The sequence below is a fragment of the Scomber scombrus genome, chromosome 3 (assembly GCF_963691925.1).
Source record: "Scomber scombrus chromosome 3, fScoSco1.1, whole genome shotgun sequence".
NCBI classification, from domain to species: domain Eukaryota; kingdom Metazoa; phylum Chordata; class Actinopteri; order Scombriformes; family Scombridae; genus Scomber; species Scomber scombrus.
The window spans coordinates 12,026,172-12,047,169 of NC_084972.1; the positions used below are offsets into that span (position 1 = coordinate 12,026,172).

Below are 20,998 nucleotides of genomic sequence, written 5' to 3' on the forward strand. Positions count from 1 at the left end.
ATTCCTGAGATAAACAGCAGTAGCCTCGCATGCCTGAATGTTTTGTGGGAACAACAAGTCTGTCCAAAGACAGATGTAAGATTTCCTCTTCCTAGAATTAGGGTATGGGGGGAATGAACAGTCAGCTATGTCAAATGAAAATGAGACATTTGAGATCTGTTTAAAAAAAAGTAATTTCAGTGGAAATTACTCTTCCCATGAGATTAAGCAATAATGTCTCTAGTCATGTGAGCTCTGAAACTACAGCCAGAGACAGAAATGGGCTGACAGCTAGTGGAGAAAAATACATTCACAACAGGCAGAACACAATGCTGCTGAAATTACATGGTTAGTCTGGGATTACAGACAATTCCCAGGTCTGACATTTTACTATAACAGACTAAAATTCAATAAAATAAAAATATTTAATTTATCAAATGCTTGACACAAAAAAACACTGTGGGTCAAGCAAAACTCTAAAAAATGTGTTGTATCCTTTATTGGCCGAAACAATGTGTGAACAATTACATGAATGAAAAAAGGCAATATTTTATAGGAACTGCCAGAAAAACTGGTTCTATTTACATAAATCAAAATCCTCAAATACATAGTTTCCAATACAAATCAGTGAATGACACAACAATTTTCTATCTATTTTTAGTCTTCTCTATTCCACTTCTGGAAACAAACACTATCACACGCTCATGTAAATCACATGTTTTGCATGTGGCACCATTTTTGGATCTGGCGGACAGCTCTTTAAAAAAAATCCCCTCAAATAACCTTGTACACTCTCCAACAAAGAATTCCTCTTCTGAAACCCATAAAGGCTGTTTTCTTTGCTGGAACATTTTGTGCACTCTGCTGTTTCTGCTCTGAGAGTAACATGGAGGACAACATGATTCTTATAATTCTGTGGTATATTGCATTTCACAGAATCAGATTCTGGTTCAAGGTATAAACATAAATGTTCTACTCCATATAGTCCCTAAAGGCTCTTTCCTATTTGACCTGAGCTTCTATGTGCTGACTTAGGTCTAGACTGATTGAACTGAGACCAAAGATAAGGTGGAGGTGGAGGTCTCTGGTTTCAATCCACACCTTTCATTTTCACAGCTGGGAATGAGGTTTACTTGAAATCCATAGTGATTATGCTGTAAATGTGAAATGTCAACAAAGCTATAGAAAGACCTGTGGACAGTTAAATTCAATGTAATCTCAAGACAATCCCTACGTCTGGAGAAACTGTTTATAGTCTATCTATATGCATGAGAGTTGTAATTGTGGTCTGCCCCAACGTACGGAGTCTGGAGAGTGCCACTAGAATAATTATAGATTTTTTTCAGTGTTCGTCAGTTAATACATTTCTACATTTTAAAAAGAAATTACAATTAAATTAATTTCATGTACATTTGAATGAGATTTTAAAATGCCCAAAGTTAGGACAGTTTTGTTTAGTGCACCAAACAGATTTCTGTATGGTTTGATTTGGGCAGGAGCTAGTTAGAAAAATGTGACGTCACATACTTTTGAGAACCAGATCAGAGTGTTGTATGTTAAGTCATGAATAATTACGTTTTTAAAAAATATTATATGAAACCAAATTTTGGGGGGGGGGGGGTATTATTTTTTGGCACACTTTAGACTCCATAGAGGTATACCACTGTATAATGATACATTAGACTGTGACTGATTTGTAGGTCATACCTTGTCCCATTCGGGCGCCAGTCAAGGCCTCTTTGGCACTGCCGTACCCAAGCTCTCGACACACCACAGTGGCAGCTCGAATGTTCCAGTTGTCATCACACACTGTCCCCCACTCGCCATTCTTCAACACCTCCACTCGACCCTCACCTATCATAGCTCCACCTTTCAGACGCACCAAGGGTTGCTACAGAGTAGCAGAGAAAGAGAAAGAAACTAAAATAAGTTGAAATATAAAAATACAAGAATAGACCAGGAATTAGTGAACTAATTTGAACATAATGCCAATATGTACCAACATGTGGCTAACTGTGAAGTTATTTTCAACAACTTGATAATATTCTTCATCTGTCATACCCAGAATAAACCCAGAATAAACGATTCTCAGAAGTTGCAGCATATTCAAAATAAAGTCGCAAACTTGACCGATAACTGCACCAAAGACGTAAGTAATACACCAGCTGAAAGAATAAAATGAATTCACGTGTGAGCTCCGTGCTTATATTTGGTCTGATTTGTAGTCTGTTTATCTACTGGAATGCCACTGTTGAAAGTTTTAGTGGTCCACAGAGAAAATAAGTGTCTCCTTGGTAACAAGTAAACAAATAAACCAATAAACACAAAGAAGACACACTGATAATTTGATTGTACACATCACAGATGTTGAGTACTCATCCATTAAATGTTTCCAGATGTTTGACTACAGGGCTACTTGATTAATAAACAGGAAATGTAATCCTGTGCTGGTGGCATGTCATGCATTGATTATAAGATAGTGTTTTTTGGGCATACAAAACTCTCTATTTACATAAAAAAGGATTAGTTCTTGTTGTAATGTGATAATAATGAAGTGATAATAATGTGAATAATGTCCATTCTGCATACAAAATAGATTTCAAGTCACATGTAATGATTTTGTTAACTAAAAAGTGAAATTTGAGCTGTCTTTACGAAAAAGCAAACATCTGGAGAGTGTCAATTTTTAATCAGATACGGATATAAACTGCCTTGCTGTGTCGAGTGTGGGATTCTGTCAATATTTGTAAGTTTGTAGTTGCTCTCACACACACTGAAAGACTCCAGATGGTATTACTCTTAAGAGAATACGTGCCTGTTTTCTCTCTTATTAGAGCCACTCAGTTTTTCCATGCATCCAATTCTGCTAAGTGTAACAAAAACACCTAAATCGAATGCAATAATTTACCATAATTTACCACCCCTTCATTGTATTACATACTGACTGCATTCACTCACAGGCATTTATTGAGTATTTTTTAATAGTCTACGTTAAGTATTATAATTAAGTCCCATTTTTTACAAGGTAAACTATTTGTCTATTCACCTATGCCATCAAGACATTCTCTTCTACATGTATTGTGGTTGCTTATGAAACTGTTTTCTGTATAATCTCAGGTAAACTCCAGTGACAACACTGATGCAATTTGTATTGCCTCTGGACAGTGGGACTTCTGAGGACACTCTCAGAAAGTGAGCTGAGATCATCTTAAACTCATAGAACTATATATTTTCTGGGAAATTATATTCTAAGGGTTACTGACAAATATGTTTTACTTTATTGATCCCCACAGGCAAATTTGGCCCCCGTATTTGACTCATGCTAACAACGTTATAGCAGTGGATACAATGCAGAAACCAGAAACTAACTTAAGGCATTGTTCAAAGGTATTTGCAAGATTGAGAATACTTATTTGCATATATTTAGGCGTTGGAAGAAACTAACCACAGAGAAAAAAACCCACTCAAACACTGGAATGACTCCACACAAATGAGGAAAAGTGGGATTTCAACCAAGGACTTTTTTGCTGTGAAGTGACAGATCCACAGTGCAGTTCACCTACCTCCACCCTGTAGGCCTTCCTGAAGCCAGCACTGACGGTGGGAGCAAAGGCACGTCCAGGCACACAGCTAACCACTACAGGCATGCCCTGCTCACAAGTGTTGTTGCCCTTCATCACTATCTCCCGGCCCAGTTTGCACTCGGACAGATCAGCCTCGTTGCCTGTGCAGTTGACCGAGAAGCCCCAGTAGTTCTTCTTGCGACGCTTGGCCAGCAATCTGAAAGGGGATAAAAGGACAAAGCCATAGGCATCATGTAGTCATGGAAATGCACACACACACACACACACACAAACACACACACACACACACACACACACACACACACACACACACACACACACACACACACACACACACACACACACACACACACACACACACAATATACTTAAGTATACACCACTGAGGGGCACAATAGGGCCATTGTTGTGAGGATACTTTAACGTTCCCATGACCCTTTAGTTAAATGGAAGTCATCAACTAAGGGTCATTGAGGAACCCAACAACAGTGGAGCTTGAAGCAGGTCTGGGCCTTAGAAGAAGCAGCGGCTGTGGCTCAGGAGGTAGAGCGGTCGTCCTCCAATTGGAAGATTGGCGGTTCGATTCCCGGCTCCTCCAGTCTACATGTCGATGTGTCCTTGGGCAAGACACTTAACCCCTAATTGCTCCCGTTGCTGTGCCGACGGTGTATGAATGGGTAGTTTCCTCCTGATGTGCAGGTTGGCACCCTGCGTGGTAGCTGCCTGCCATCAGTGTATGAATGTGTGTGAATGAGTTGTAGTGTAAAGCGCTTTGAGTGGTCGAAAAGACTAGAAAGGCGCTATATAAGTACAGACCATTTACCGTGTAATGAAACCAGTATGAGCTACATTTAAAGCCTTTCAGTACTTACAACTTATAAAGAACATGACTTCAAGTTGGTTTGAATACAAGAGCAATTTATGGTCTGTGAAACTAGAAGATAGTTGATTGAGAGTTTTTAATTTAGTTAGGACTGTTTTTGGCACATTTTGTGAATAAAGCTGTGCTTTGTTGTCCCAGCTAAAAGACAGACTGGATGAGAACTTTCACCTCTGTAAAACAGTGAACATTTTGAAGCCATGACTGCATTGCACACTTAAAACCACACAAACTTTGTGTGATCTAGTGGATATAGTGGTAAACAAAAAACAAAGTCTACATTGCTGGCTTGATGTATCCCATGTTTTTCCCAGTAAAATGCATCCATATGTAATTTTAGCATCAAATCAACTAGGGTCATGGGCTCTGAGCTCTTAAAATGTAGTTTCCTTCTTCACCTTTATATTGCGATATCATATCTGGGAACCCATCAGAACTTAGCAAAGCTAGAGACAATGATGTGAAGGTACAGGTATAGTCATGACCACATTACACAAATAAAGTATGTAAATAAATGCATATTTGATGTCTCCCTGGTCTTGATTTCACTGTTGTTGGGTGGCAGCTCTGTGAGCCTTTCAGGGCATTATAGAGGTCAACATTGACTAGAAGTGTATAATGAACATATATCATATAAAAATGCAAACTCAAATTAATTTGCATATGTGTAAACTTCATTAAAGACCAAAGCAAGCAAGATGTGCTCTTCTAAGAGGACAGATACCCACATTTGTTCCTACAAAATATTGGATGAATGATGGATTCAAGTTTTTTTACTTCAGACTGAGCTTTTTAAAACATGTTTTTCTCTTTTATGCATCTGCCAGATCAGAAGGTTTCCTCATCTGGTTACTCTCCCATGTGCAGTGTTATTTTGAGCTTTACTGTTAACAGATCAACAATCCATAGACAGAGATCATTCTAGGAAATAGCTGGCTTTTTTTAAAGCTACATATTAGACTATGACATGTGGGAGGGCAGCTGGGACAATTAGATGCAGGCAAAAGAGACACTGGTTCACAGTGTATTGCACTCAGTTGTTTCCCAGCAAGGCCCCTCCTTCACATCGCTAAAACTTCCTCTGGCAGTGTTTGGCTTCTTGTCAAGAATCTCCAGGCCCAAGCCTGTTTAAACTCAGTGTGTAAAATGAATGACAGGTTGAGTGATGACCAGAATAAACAAACGTGGTTATGCAACATATCCTAACATCAGTTTGATATGGTACAACATGCCTAAATGGAATGAGACCGAAAAGGCACCTACAGGAGTGTTGTAGTGTGTAAGTGTTGTACCTCAGTTGCTAAATGAAGACTGTCATTATATCCAATTGGCTGACTTTGAACCCCACTACTGACCCCAATACCATTACTCACTTGTAGGGTCGGTTGTTGAAACGTTTCTCCACAGGGAAGCCGTACATGCCACAGATCACCCTGCTGTTCATCTCCGTCCAGCCCTCGCTACAGATCTGCCTCCACTTGCCTCCATCTTTCACCTCCAAAAAGCCCTCAGAGATGGGAATCCTTTTCCTTTGAGAGTACGTAGCCCTGATCCTCACATCCTCCACCTGCACAGTCAAACTCTGAGAAACAGAGCAGAGGTGATGTTAGTCCATCTGGACACAAGTGTGAAGAAAGTAAACCAGAAGAGTTTAAGTCAGCAGATCAAATCAAATTCTTTGTAAGTGTTTATTTCAGTCTGTTTCCTCTAAATCATGTTTCTGCATATTATATTATGAAACTCACAGCACTAACTAAAGTTCTATTTTAAATTTTGCATAAACTATACTCATGTACTGTATGTCATTGCTTAATAAACACATTATATAATTAGTGAAGTGAACATAAACTCCAGCTGTCTAAAATGCAAGATTAATGATATTCATAGGATATGGTTGAATTTATTAGTGCTCTGGACTCTGTGTACTGTACTGCTTGATATTGCAGCCTTTTAAGGATGTCTTACATCTGCAGATGTTGAACATAAGTCCCGACATAAAATGAGCCAGGGTGAAAAATCTGAAGAAAAAAATCTCTGTTTAAACTTGTTAAGTGTTGCCAAGAGGCCTTAGCGGGTCGGATGAATGTCTGGAATTTTTCCTCCATCTTTGTTGCGTCCTCAGAGTTTATAGCAGAGATATAACGGCCACTAAGGAGTCTGTGGACAACACACATTACACATGGCAGCCCAGCTCTGTTTTGGTTTCCACAGAAAAAAAACTAAATGAATTCATTGTTTTTTATATACTTTATGAAAAGTTGGAGGATATTTACATATGAAATTGAGTTGAGAAGCTCCCTGAAACAAACCAGAGAAGCACTAGTCTTTCCCTACAGGGAAGTGTGGTAGGAATCCAGGCCAAATGTCTCTTCAAAGATTTCTCATCTACCATCTTGGATAATCCTGAATTATCAGAATTATCAGATAGCAGGAGAATTTAAACTATGTAAAACATGAAATTCTAATAGTAAATCAAGATGGTAAAGGAAGGCCAAAGACAGTGGCCGCTGACCTGCTGACAGAGTTCAGGTTGGGAGAGTGTCTGCGGGTGGTCTCCCGGCTATAGGGCTGTAAAGCCAATTGGTCAGACCAGAGGGTCACCATCAACAGCTAGCATCATGTGTCCTGAAGACCCCTAAATCAGGAAGGAATGGTAACCTTTGATCTCCCTGGCTTTATGGGAAAACAGCTCCCTGATAATTCTGCCATTGTTCATTCTCCTCCTTGAGCCAAGAGCTGCAGTTTCTTCCAGGCTGAATGTGAGGCTGCACTGAGAGCCAAAACTCTGAGCTGCTCTGTGGTATGCAAATGCTGATCTCAGTAATTTCGTAACAGCTAGCTTATTTAACTCCGAAAAAAAAACCAACATCCAGGCATGTCTCCCAGAAATATTAAACGTTTGCCCACAAGGTGGTTTCCTGAGATGGCGTCAGCCTGAGGGAATGTTCAAGGCCTCAGAGCCTCTGAACACTGAAGACTGCAATGCAGGAGGAGCCAGACTGTTTCAACAGTGACCCCAGTCCTCACACTGACCGCAGCGTTTAGACTCCTTCATGAAGAGATTCCTGCTGGCCATGGCATGACAGAGTGTTTTCCGTCAGCTAATGCTGCCTAGCAGGATAAAAAGGTGAGGAGACATGATCGTGATCAGGGATTTGATGTTATCAAAGTCACAGCAATCTAAGTGTTTAGATTTATATTCCTTTAAGATCGAGTGATAAAACATAGCAAGAGAAGAATCACACAGATATTCTTATTAAAACACATATTTAAACAAAAGTGGAAATTTAAAACTTATAAAAAAATGGAATGAACTAAATTTAACCAGATACAGAATATGAAATCAAAGGAAAAATGTGAGTGATCAAAGTAAGGCCAGGTGTGAGCGCCAAAATACCAGACAGGACAGGGGGTATGAGGTGAGTATGATGTGGGGCACTGAGGCAGGGCTGACCAGTGTTGCTTTTGGCTCAGAGGGCGGAAACTGCTTGTCTGAACGTGTGAAACTGAAGAGATGAGGACAGACACCCACAGCTGGGATTCAGTTCCAGTCCCCCCCCCCCCCCCCCCAACGCCGAACCCAGACCACCAGACATAAACTCAGCATAATCCTGTTTGGCCGAGACCCAAAGCCAGACACCGGTCATTTTCGGCACTTGTTTGTGGAGAAGTGCAGGAAAGTTCTGACCACGCAAAGAACATGGCTAGACGATTATATTTTATCACGTAAATTATATTTTATCATGTTATTTGGCAAAAAAACTGTGTAAAATATCAATTTGGAAATCTGATCTCTACAATATGAGGAAGAACTTTTAGAAATACATTTTATGTGTAAGAAATGTGCATGGATGTCATCATAGTAAGTGTAACCGTAAAGTATGACTGTTTTGACTACTGGATCAGCCTAAACGTGTGAGTCAAGAACATAAAACTAATTGTAATGAGTGCAGGCTTTCCATTCTAGAGGTCATATTGAGGTTGATTCTAAACTGTACATTTTTTATAAAGTTGCCTCATCTTTACTCCCTGACTATAGTTGTGATTCATTCATCCAAAATAATACTCTGTTGCTGTTCAAATAAAGTCACGTTTTGTTTGTAAGTGGTCAGATGCAAAAAAAGAAAAGAAAACATTCCTAATTTAGCTCTATTCAGTACTAGTCATTCAAGTGAGCGTTGCCCATAATTGAAATGTTCCCAACTAGTTGTTTTTCTGGGTCCCACTCAGAATGTAGATGTGTGAACATGAGACTGTGGTCTAGCCAGTGTCTGACTAATGCTTCCACTACTGTGCATTTCTTCCGCTTTAATCAGCCTCCCAGCCCCGCCGCACGTTTATCTACACGTGCCCCTCTCACACCCAACCCCCACCCTGCCGTCCCACCTTGCTAAACATGGCAAGTATGAATGATAATCACGCCAAAGTTTCGATGAAAAGCAAGAGAACAGAAAGGCCCTTTGAAATGACTTTCACATCTGCCCCACCCCACTTTCTGGCTCAGTGGCCCCCAGTTTGCCTCAGTGTCTGTCTGTGTGTGTGTGGGTGTGTACTTGTGTACTTTGCATCTGGAATATCTATCAGAGTGTGCTGCTCCCATTATGGCAGCAAAAAGAAAAAGGATCCCTTCAGCAGGCGGACTATAGGTATAATTTAACTTACAAGTTGTTTAACATAGATGTTTAAAGGCGAATATTTCATATTTTAAATCTTTAGGCTGGATCTGACTACAGCATAGACCTCCTGCACATGAACTATTACATATTAATCAAAATCATAGTTTATTTTATATTGTTCATGTTGGAGGGTTATTGCCACTCTTTTGTTTACTTCACATCCAGGAATGAGTAACAGTAAAAAAAAAAGAAGAAAAAAAAGAAAGAAAAGCATTTAAAACCCATGCCTATGATTGGTGTGTCCCCACCTTCACTAATAAATAGTTTACCTTCCAACATTTCTTTACATTTATAGTAGTTAAAGTTTAGCATTTTAGTAAATGTGCTTTTTTGCTGAGAGTTGGATGAGAAGTTCCAGCTTAAAGCTGCAGTATAGCCAGGAGATGGTTAGCTTAGCATTAAGACTAGAAACAGGGTAAACAAAGATAAAAAGATTGCCTACAAGTAGATTGAACAAATGAGATACAAAATGTAGTAGTTGTAGTCTTATATGCTAGGCTAAGCTAACTGTCTCCTGGCTGACTTTATATGTAAATAACAGATTTAAGAGCAGTATGATTTTTCTTATCCAACTCCTGGCAAGAGAGTGATTACGTAAATCATAATATTGAACTATTTTCCTTAAAGTGCACATATTGTGCATTGGATGGCTGAAAGACCACACTACGCCAAGTTTGGGATCTAACTTATGCAACTCTAGAAAAACAACTTTTCATTTGCGTAGGAAATTTTAATGTTTACTGCATTATTTTAACATTTCTCTCTGAGGCAACATTTTAAGTACCTCTTGAACATCTGTTATCTTACATTAGAATAGTAATATCTGAAACTATTAGTCTTGACACGTATGTGCATTATACAATGAATGACATGTAATGAGTCAATACAATGTGTGAATGTTGTGCAGGTTTAAATAATAAAAAGTCTGGATTTTGTCCAGTCTAAAGGAGAACTGAGGCCACTGTGGGACACAGCTGTTGAACATGTGGTGGATCTGTCTGCTATTCTATCCATAAGAAAGAAAAAACTGGCTTCAGCCTCCTGACACCCATCAACCTTTTCTCCCCTCGATCACTCTACTCCTCTCAAGCCTCTTGCATACATCGTGTTGGAAGCAAATCCAACTTTGGCTCAGGTTTCCTTTTGTTGTGTAGCAGAGAATGTGATGAACTGAAATTCTTGTAAGCAGACACTGTTGCAGCTGACGTAATGGTGCAACCTTTGCCCTGTTTAGATGTGCAAAGAATCGAAAAGCTTTTAAGTGCAGAATTGTGTTATTACAACTGGCTTCAGACATCTTTGTGTTGATGCTAGATGTAAGTGTTTTGTTGGAGTAAACACACTAAAGGGTCTTGTGGGGCAACTGCAGCTGCTTTTGCTGTTCACTTTTTCCTCAACCCTCCAGCAAGACGTTTAAAATGATCCATGAGGTAGTAAGTGATTTCTTTCTTTACTTGTTTTTTTTTACAATTTAGCTTCATGTGAGCAAGATTTCCACTCTAGAAAAATTTCTTCAGCACTTCACAAAGTATTATGTAAGGATTACACAAGTACGCAGCAATGCACATTTTCTGGAGAACAAATAGCTTGCTGGAATAACTCAGATCAAACTTAAACATGCACCTATAATTATCCTTAAATAACACATTTCTCTCATACACATCTGGAAATCAATTGGAAGCTAAAACAACAGGAATCTTCTAATTAAAGAGTTCTATTCAACAAAGATCTAATGGATGTTGATGTCACGTGCGGTGTGCCATTCACACGTGAGCAACAATCGAACACAGCCTGAGTCGGTTAAAACATCCGCAATAACAGATGATAAACAAAGTTTCCTGCCATCTCAGGGTTTGGTGTGCTGACAAACGTAATCCCTCCTGCTGACTGAAAGACCTTTTCTGTCATGATCTCCTGCTTCTTTGAGAAACCAACACGTGCTAAAAAATAAAACAACTGCGCTGGATTAGACAGACAAATTAAAAAAATAAAGACATGAAAGCAAAACTGTGTAACCATCTAATGAATAAATCCCAGGGATGGTTGTGGCAAGAGTGTGGGGCATTAGATGCTGCCTTTTAAAATCATAAATGTCATTGATGACAGCGATTCGGTCACGCAGGAATGCTATTGTTGCTGAGTTAGGAATGTTGCATGACTAGCTGATGTAGGTTATAATGGCAAGAGATATAGCTTTTGTCAGAGGTCAGATCTGTGGCAGACAGCATTAAAGACAAAGCAGTAATTGGGAAGGTCAGGGGTTAAATAACGGCTTTGACAGGAGCTTGAACTGCATGAGAAAGACACTCTATTAGTTACAGATCCTCTCCAGACATCTCTTAAGACATAAAAATACTCTGCTTGTATTAATAATGTGCGTCTGACATGGTTTTTCCACAAGAAAGTAATTACTGCATTGAAATCTTTAAAATGGCATCAACTCCTTCTATAAATATCTAGTCTCTAAATATGCAAATATACTTCCTTTCAAAAGTTTAATCGGATATTTCCTGCTTCAGTGAGCGTAAATAAACGTTTCATTTCCAGCAGATTAATGTGAAAACTGTTTTCGAGTTCAAACTCTGCACATACATCATTCTGCACAGTGAAGCTCAAACATCCAACGGTAGGGACAGGAAGAAAAACACATTTTTGAGTGGAGGGGGATTTTAAATAACTTGTAAATGCTGAATGAAATACAGTTCCTAATATTTTTGCACCAAAATAACTTCTTTGATTGAGATCTTTATGAGTCTAAAATGGTAGATGGAATAAGCTTATGCTTCAGCCTATACCTTTCCAGTAATTTGAAAGACCATTTTTTGAGTTTAACATAAGAAATGATGTGTATGTTAAACATAACACTTTGTATAAAGTATGTGTGAATTATGTAGCTATGATTTGGTATGATGTTTTATATCTTATAGAGCTGAATAAACACATGAAAACAACTCATGCCAGTGGAATCTTCTGTTTTTATTAATGATAGGCTGATGCTTGCAGTACACTATTATTTGCGGTTGAAGCTGAACTTACCAGAGTGAGCAGCTATGGTCATATGGTCACATATTCTCATATTCTGCAAAGTAGTCTCAAGATGTATCCCTCACAAAAACCAAATGAATGTTGTTTGAAGCAACTATGTAAGCTGTATATTTGCCATAAAATACTTATTAGACAAATTCTGTGGCTCAAATTCTTGTTTGGAGACAGATGAGTACATCAAATAAAAGCCTACTGTAGAGACAGCTTTTACATAGAAGCACAAATACCAATAATAATAGCTTCTCCTTGTTAGCACTGACCTCCGTAGTACACGTGTGGTCAGGGTGTTAACTTTCCAGATTGAGCACAAACTGTCAATTCATGCTGTGAATAAACGCATTGAAGGAACAGTGCTGCCCGTTGGTGACGTCAGCAAACCCATGGTTAAAGAGGTGTAGCTGCACCTTTTCCCATACCTCTCCCCTGCTACTTAAAAGGCTTCAACCAGTCCAAGGAAATATTTACAGGGTGGGGGACTGAATTGCAGTTATACCCCAGAGACCCTAAATATACAGGACAAATAAGGAAAAAGGTGGGTGCTGCTTACATACACGTCCTGTAAAAATAATGTGATTATTTTTAGGGTTCAGTAGTCTATTTGAATTTCTCTTTTCTTCTACTCCTCCATTCCCATTACTCAACTGGGCATGAGAAAGATCCACAAGGACTTCAGATGCTTTCCTCAGGCGTGTTGACTTAATTGAATCCAGTAAAAAACACATTCACTGTTTTGGCTGTTGTGAAGAGACGCAGTCAAATCTAACACATCTTGTATGAACAAGCAATTCTGGTATGAATGCAGTCATGAAAAGTTAGATCATCAACCATGTTCTAAGTTGCCAAAAAAGTGTTTCTTGATCTCTATCAGTCTGGTTTTAATAGGGAAACCCTCTGTGGCAGTATCTTTTAATGAGCTGTTCTCAGACATGCTGAAGGAATGCTTCTGTCCTCTCCTCTCCCTCCCTTTCTCCCGTCACGTCCACAAACCCACACTGACTTTCCATCCGGTACAGAGGCGTTCTCTGCAACCAGACAGGATGGTCTTCCCCCTCTCAGTGAGTGTGACTCATCTCAAAAATCTCCAAGGTTACAGAGTGGGGGTCTGGTGTGGGCCAGCATAGACTAATAAGAGCCTGGCAAAGTCATTAGTGCAAATGGTGGAGTGCACAGCTAGATTTTATACACCAATATAGCTGACTTGTGGATTATATCACTTGTCTAGTGTCATGGCAGATTACATATGTGGAAAAAATGCTGTCTTATTTTGTCCAGACATGCTGAATTAGTACCTATTAAACCATTATTTCAATGCTAGTTATATCCATTTAATCATACAGATTACGAAATACTGGAGGTGTTTCACACGTTCAAACTTAACCTACCGTTAAATCTTTACTAAGAAATGTATACATCACTGAATGAAAACTGTGCCACATAAATTAGGTCTCTTGTAGATATGATTTTTTACTAAATATGCCAAGTATAGCTGTTACAGAGCTAGCTAGCTGAACGAACTGACAAAGATAACATTAGTTTGCTAGTATACTGCCTGATAAGAGTGAACATTAGGTTTTTAACATTAGGAACATGAGAGGTTATGGGATATAGTGAACACATCTGACTCTTCATTAAAACTGTTAAATAATACTGGAATTTTTTGAATTACATTTCACAAAATTGGATTAACAAATAGCTGCTGCACCCCAGTCCTGGAAGTACCAGGGTTGATGTAGTTGGTAAAGTAAGACAGTGAAACAAAAAGATAAATGAATGATATATATCTTTTTTTTAAAAATCGTTTTACAATGGACTACAACAATCTAAATACAACAAAATACTACAATGATTTGTGTGGCTCAATCTGGAAAGTTTAAAGAACTACTTTGAGCAATGCACTACTTTGAGAAATGCACATCTGTTCTGCTTTCGTGTATGTACTTGAACCATGTGTGGATGCTACTGGAGTGTTAAAGGAAAACCTACCTGTGAATATGATGATTTTTTAAAACTATGTCACCTATGTAGTAGAAATGCAGTTAGTTTTTGAAATTGGTTCCCAATGACTAGAGAAAACATGAGAAAAAGGTTGTAGATTTCCCAAATCGCTCTCAACAATCAGAATGCATTGCGCGCGGTCCCGTTCAGTCAGCTACTGATGGGGTTTTAACGTATTATATCTCTTTACTGAAGTTTATTTTCATTTATATGGGGGTTTTCTATCCCACTGTGTGATATCCGGCGTTCCATCATGAAACTAGTTTTCTTCCACAAATGCTGATATTTTAAAGTATTTAGTAATATTATATTTTAAGGTGTGCTTTTCTCTGTTGCTAGCAAATCATGGTAGACAGAGTGTTTTTTTGGAGACCCACATTTGACAGTCCTTGAATGCAACACTACAGAAAATGTAATTTGTAGTCTAAGGCAGATGTGTTTTGCATCACCTGGTGTACTTTTACAGTACCTCTGGGAGTGAAGTTAAAATTGTTCATTAGCCCACATTGTAATGATACAATGCTGGTTAAAAATCTGCAAAGTTTCCCTTTAATGGTTCTGTTGCCTTAGTGCTTATACTTGAATTTATATGTATATTGTAATTCATCTGTTTACTTTAAGTATACCGTATGTGTGCATGTTGAATTGTGCCTACCTCGTCGTTGATAGCCTGAGTCCGGATGAACTTGTAGCCTGGAATACGCTTCTGGGTGCACACCACCCCGACATCTTCTGAATGCTTGCAGTCAGTCACTCCAAAGCCGTTGGACTCACACTGAGCCAGACTCTTCTCTTTACCATTGCAGTGCAAATTGTCTAGCCAGATACGGCCTGGAACATAGAGAAGCAAAGACAGATATATGTTGATAAAGATTGTCCTGAGCAGAACCAACAAGGAGTTTGTTTTTGCTTTGTTTAGTTTAGTTTAGTTTAGAATGGATTGAGCCGATGAACCTGCTGGTTTTACAAAGCTGTCATGGTGACAATACAAATTGAGAAAAATGGTTTATGAATTAGACTAATGCTGTGATTTTGGAAGTATACTAGTGTGAAGTTTACCCCTACTATCAGATATCAAACCCTGTACACTTTGCACTGAACCATAGTACCGGTCAAAAGTTTGGACACACCTTCCCATTCTCTTGAATGAGAAGGTGTGTCCAAAGGTTTGACTGGTACTGTACATGTGGCACAACCTTCAATTCCCATTAACTTTCCCTAATAACGGATTAATGCAAATAAAAATACAAATAACACAAGCTGTGTGTCACACCCTGTTGACATCTATTTCAGCATTTCCACTCAAGTCTAGTCATACAGACAGTAAACCCACTCACGTGGAGATATTTTTGTTCTCCTACATAACCTGATGCATTCTTTCAGCCAAAACCTGGCCAATAAATGTTGTCACGGCTGAACCGGATCATCTGCTGTCCAGCTGGCTGTTATGAATCAGCCGTGAGGGAAATCACGTAACTGTGACCATGGAAACCACCAACAGCCTGCTTGTCATTCTGACATATTGCTAAGAAACATCCTGATCATACCAAGAAAGTGACTACATGTTCTACGGTCACGTAGCTGCCTCCTGGCAGCAGATTATTAACTGTGGAACATTTTTATAAAAAGAGTCTTCTGGTATTGAAATAAAGCAGAGCTTCCAGGTTGAGGACCAGTTTGGTCTCTGTACACCTTTGTCTAAACAAATATTCAGCATTGCCAATTGTAATAAATCTAGATTGCTATGGTAAAACTATCATTTGTAGGTCTTATGGGAATGTAATTTCACAAGCCAGTGAAAAGAACAGGGAGCACAGTGCACAGGGGGCCATTAATTTTCAGATTGCTTTTTTATTGGCTGTTACGGTCAACCACATGGCCTTAACTGAAAATTGTAACAAACTGAACAGAGCAATGTCCATAAGACGATCTGAATAAAATGGATTTTGTGCAGTTACAGTTAAGCACATTGTAGCCTACAACTGATCAACCTTTCTGATTTTTTTTACTCACTGAGATTGCCAATAATAGCTGTCTATTGGCAGCTGAGGATCTGATAAATAATCCAGCAGGAAAAACACTCTGCATCCAAGTGGGATGTACTTGTACTTGTTATGTAGTTTTGTCTTCAATTAAAACAGCTGGTGGTTTCTTTCACCAGTGAATAAGTAATCGTTATGGGAAATGGAAAATGCTTTTGATCACTTTTATAGCCATGTGTCTCCATCAACAACAAGAACACTAGTTTCCATTCACGCACGTACACACAGCTCTTCTGGACCTCTAATATACTCCTCTCAGACTGATTCCTGTATATGAATTAAATATCTAGTGGTCAGGAATACAGGAACCATTCTCATTTCTATCACTGTTGAGTAATTCTCAGTTTTACATTGTACATCTGCAGTGATAAATAAAGATTTGCACACAACTATTATAGAATTCAACATCCTGCTACAAGGGTCTTTTTGTCATTTTTAGAAATATTGGGAGGCTGCCATACCCCAGTGGTTCCCAAGTAGACATTTAATCGTTTAAAGGCACCATAAGTCAGGAAGGTTAGGAATGACTGCCATAACCTTATCTAAAAGGCCATCATCTTTATGCACCAAAGCCATATTTGAAAGGCAGTGAAAAAAAATGTTTCTTGTAAAATACTCTGCATGCAACATTATATGCATCATGAAAGTGATTCTCAAAACTGCTAGAATGACTTTATGCTTTAAGAAGCGAAATAAACAAGTTAATTATTTCTCTTTTGAAGTGGGTTGACTGGTTTTGGCTGACCCCAGGGGAACACGTGTCTTTAACTAGGAGCACTGAGTTAATTAACAGCTACCAAAGTACATTTACCACCAGCAGCAGTAGCTATTGCATTATAGCTATTTACAGAGTTGGGAATCTCCTAAGTGTTTTTACAGTGATGCAGGAATTTATACAAGACAAAGAGAGAGGAGATGAGATTACGTCTGTGTGTGACTGGTTTACACACACTGTGTTTCCAGTCTCCCCTCATCCTCAGAGCCAATTGGTGTGTCTCAGTTCTCCTCTAATGGGGAAACCAGTGCCTGAGGGTATTAGTAGTCAGGCAGGGGAAAACATGTACCTCACTGCAGGATTTCCATGGAACATATGAAACTGCAAAATTACTTTGAATGTGTGTGGTTGGCCGGCTTGTGGTTTGCTAATAGTAACACCTCATGAAATCTCACCTCAGTTCTTCCATAGCTAAATATCATGATTTTGAGTTAGATAGCACTGAGATAAGGTCACTTTTTACCTTCTCCTTTTCCGTACTTGGCTGAAGGGGCCCAGGACTCAGCATCCACAAAGCCAAGTTCTCTGCACACCACTTGAGCAGCATAAATGGAGAAGTCATCATCACACACTGTCCCCCACTCCCCATTGTAGAAAACTTCCACGCGACCTTCATAGTGTTTCCGCTTCTCCCCAGCCAGACGCAGCTGGATCACAGAGGTGCTAGAGTCTGACTGGGCATTGCACAGTGCCCACATGCACAGCAAAGTGGATAACAAACAGTGGATGATAGCCGGTTGCAGCATGATGTAGGACAGGGGAGGAAGGGACAGTTATCTAAAGGGAGATAAAAAGACAAATGAATGTACATGTGTTGATAAAAATGCATTTAAAAGTTATAGATGCTGTTTCAAGCTGAAACAATGAAGCTAAACAATGAATATTTAAAAAAAATATAAGTGAGTTGGGCTTTATAGGAAACATCTTCTAGTGTCATAGAGTTTATCTGAGGGCTGAATGTTATCTGAAGACAGGCAGAGGGAGGCAGTAATTTGTGGTACAGTGGTGCAGTACTTTTGTCCATAATTTGAGCGGGTGTGCAGTTTCAGTATAAAGTCTTGGGCCAGTAACAGCTTGGTTTGGCCATGATCAGTCTTCCTAAGACCCTTCACTGGCCTCTGCACAACCACAAGTAGAAGCAGAGACAGAGCTCACCGCAGCTTTGCAGTATATTAAGCAAACAATGAAAATATATTTGACTGCCAATAAGAGAGAGACTGAGAGTTTGGCTTTGGGTGAGATTGAAGGTTATGTTGCTGAGACAAGGATTCCTCTCTGTGTCTTTCTGACAGCCAAATGGAGAGCAAATGTGGGCTCCTGCAGGGAGGGTGCTTCCCTGCTCATTTATCTGCAGATCTGCACCCTGAAGGCTGTGGAACTGAGGTTCAGAGGGAAAGTTGACTCCACCTCGATATTTCATGGCAAACAGTCAAAGTGTCAAAGGAGGGACCAAAAGCCCTTAGGGAGGAATGTGCCTGGACTAAAGGCAGGAAAAGGAGACAGTGAAAGTAAGCACGGGAAGGAATGAAGGAGACGTCCACCTCTTAATGTGGGAGGGAAAGGGGGGGGGTGCTTTCCGAATTGACGTCATAGTAACAGCCAAACAAACTGTAGAGCGGACAGGCTTGAAAAAACACCCTGGAGTACACAGTCAATAAATTGCCAAACCGCATGAGACATCGCTTGTGATCCTCACAGTGAAACATCTGGTTTATCTTCCCATGAAAGGAACAAGTTCAGCAGGGGCAGGAGCGCCTTTAATTTGGCCTTTAATATTAAGTGTCTCGACACAACAGTTATTTTAAGCCAGAATCAGCTCATATCCATTTAGCCCATAAGAGCTCAGAGTGCACTTATGAACACCTCTGAGGGAGCAAACATCACTCCAGTCAGCATGTGTCAACTCAAGATACCAGTATTTAAAAAAAAATACTTTACTTGAGTATCTGTTATGCATTTCCAGATATCACTGCTTACAAAACCAGTGAGGACACACCTACTTCCCACAAAGGATGTTCACATTTAACAGTTTGGCATTGCTATTTATCTGACTCAGAAACATGGATTGTTATAATAGCAACAGCTGTGAGTTTAACAGTGAAGAAAAATTAAAGCATGTTGCATGAGAATGATATGGCCCAATAATAAGTAAAAGCTGCCTGTCAGTGAAAAGTAGCCAAGGATGTAAAGCCAACTGGAAAACCCCAAAACTCCACATGCTGAATTTATTCATTTGTCAGTCAAAGCCAGTGCTCTTGTATTGTCTATTGTTCATGTGACAGAAAAAAATAAATCAACCATCAATTGACCTCATGGATGTATGGACAGTCAGGGGATACCTGTAGCTTCCCTTTAGGAGGATTCTCCAGTGTCAACACGACAATAAGAGTTATGCTAGTGTATGTCATTTGGGTTATTTGTATTAATGCAGCACAGAACTTAAAAAAAAGACTTATGCAACATTAAATACATTGTTATTTGTTATTGAAGACAAATGCAGAAAATCGTTCAGTTTGATATTCTGCTGTTTCAAAAAGTTAGGCTGCCCATCAGTTGCCTGAAATAAGGGACAGAAAACACTTACCTTGGTAGAAGAAAACAAGCAGTACCCTCTCCTAAAACGCAGAGTTGAGGTTTCCAACCTGTTGGAGAGGATGAGATGAGAAGCAGCGGTTCTTTGTCCCTTTAGTACTCTGCTGGCCGTTTTCTCTGCTCCCCTCACAGCTGGCAGCGCGCTCCCGTCCCACTCCTCACCACAGACAGCAGCCAATGAGCGGCGGCCTCAGCATCCTGAACCCGCCCCTTGGCCCAAACACTGAATAAAACACGCGTGGCGCATATGGACCTGAATCTGTGCGTTATGAAACCCAAACCCATTATGTCTGTAAAATTCCAGTCAAAACTCGCAAATGACGTGTCGTTTAGTGTTTGAATCAAGAAGTTGATATATTATTGTGAAATGTTCTCTAATGGTCTTTTTAGTTTTTTCCTTAATTGCGCTTTTTCAAGTTTAAGTCCCACATCAAAAAAAAAAAAAGAAAAAAAGAAGACCCACATGAATCCAGACACTGCTGTTAGTAAATCAAGCTACTGTACTTACTTACACTTACACTTTTGTGCTGCTTTTAGCAACTTTCAGCTACTATTACATCATGGTTTGGGTTCTCTTGTCCATATTGGTTATATGAATGTCAACTGTAGATCAGAGGTTCTCAGACTTTTTCATGTCAAGCTGACAGACATTAAACCATGGACCCCCATTTGATAAGATTTGGTCCCAAGGTCCCCTATCTTTAGATTTTATATTATAGAAAGTGTATGAAATCCACTAGTAATACATTCTGTCATTGTGTTACGTATGGATAGAATTACAGTGAAAATAAATGATTCCCCTTTTTGGTGGGGACTCCTGGAACCCCTTCAAGGACCCCTGCTGGTCCTCAGATCCCGAGAACCACTGCTGTGGACGACTATTTCCAGCAAACAAGCTCAGTCAAGTCCACTGGCTCTTTTCCCATCAGGCAATGCCTAATAAAAAGGTGGTGATAAAATACAGAAGAAGTGATAAAATGGTAGTGAATATTCTCACAATGGAGCACATTTCTTTTTACCCTGTTATCTGGATCTTGAAATATCCGGGCACATAGGAAAACCTCAGATGTAATCCAGTGAGAAATATGAATGATATTAGTTCGTAAGGGAGCCTTTACATTCTGATCCTTTGCGAGACAACAGACACTAAAGACCTGTACAGAGTCATGCTTGGCAAATGTAGTTAAATATTCAATGCAAACCTGCCTTTTGCCCCTTCCCCAAATGTCTTGTGGTATTTTTAATGCTTCACAGGGGTTTATCCAACTAACTAACTAACATGCCATGTCTTTATGTCCACTTGAGCAGGCGTCCAGAAATCCATTTAGTTTGAATAAGTTGTGCTAATGGTCTCATTAGGGTGGGCCTTGGGTTAGTGGCACAGTGGTATTAAAAGACACCACCATGTGGTGAGAAGGTGCATTGACTGA

General features: G+C 39.5%; 1 protein-coding gene across 1 annotated transcript in view; it reads right to left on the reverse strand.

The window, feature by feature from the left end:
* The window catches only part of loxl2a (lysyl oxidase-like 2a), a 29,374-nt gene extending 9,704 nt beyond the window's left edge, over window positions 1–19,670 (reverse strand). Inside the window, exons 1-6 of the mRNA XM_062444315.1 lie at window positions 19,561–19,670; window positions 17,440–17,753; window positions 14,815–14,990; window positions 5,817–6,025; window positions 3,543–3,759; window positions 1,687–1,870 (exon numbers count right to left, since the gene is read on the reverse strand). Of these exons, the coding sequence (XP_062300299.1) occupies window positions 1,687–1,870; window positions 3,543–3,759; window positions 5,817–6,025; window positions 14,815–14,990; window positions 17,440–17,722 (1,069 nt within the window). The 5' untranslated portion in view covers window positions 17,723–17,753; window positions 19,561–19,670. The remainder of the gene's footprint in view (window positions 1–1,686; window positions 1,871–3,542; window positions 3,760–5,816; window positions 6,026–14,814; window positions 14,991–17,439; window positions 17,754–19,560) is intronic.
* Window positions 19,671–20,998: the final 1,328 nt, after the last annotated feature.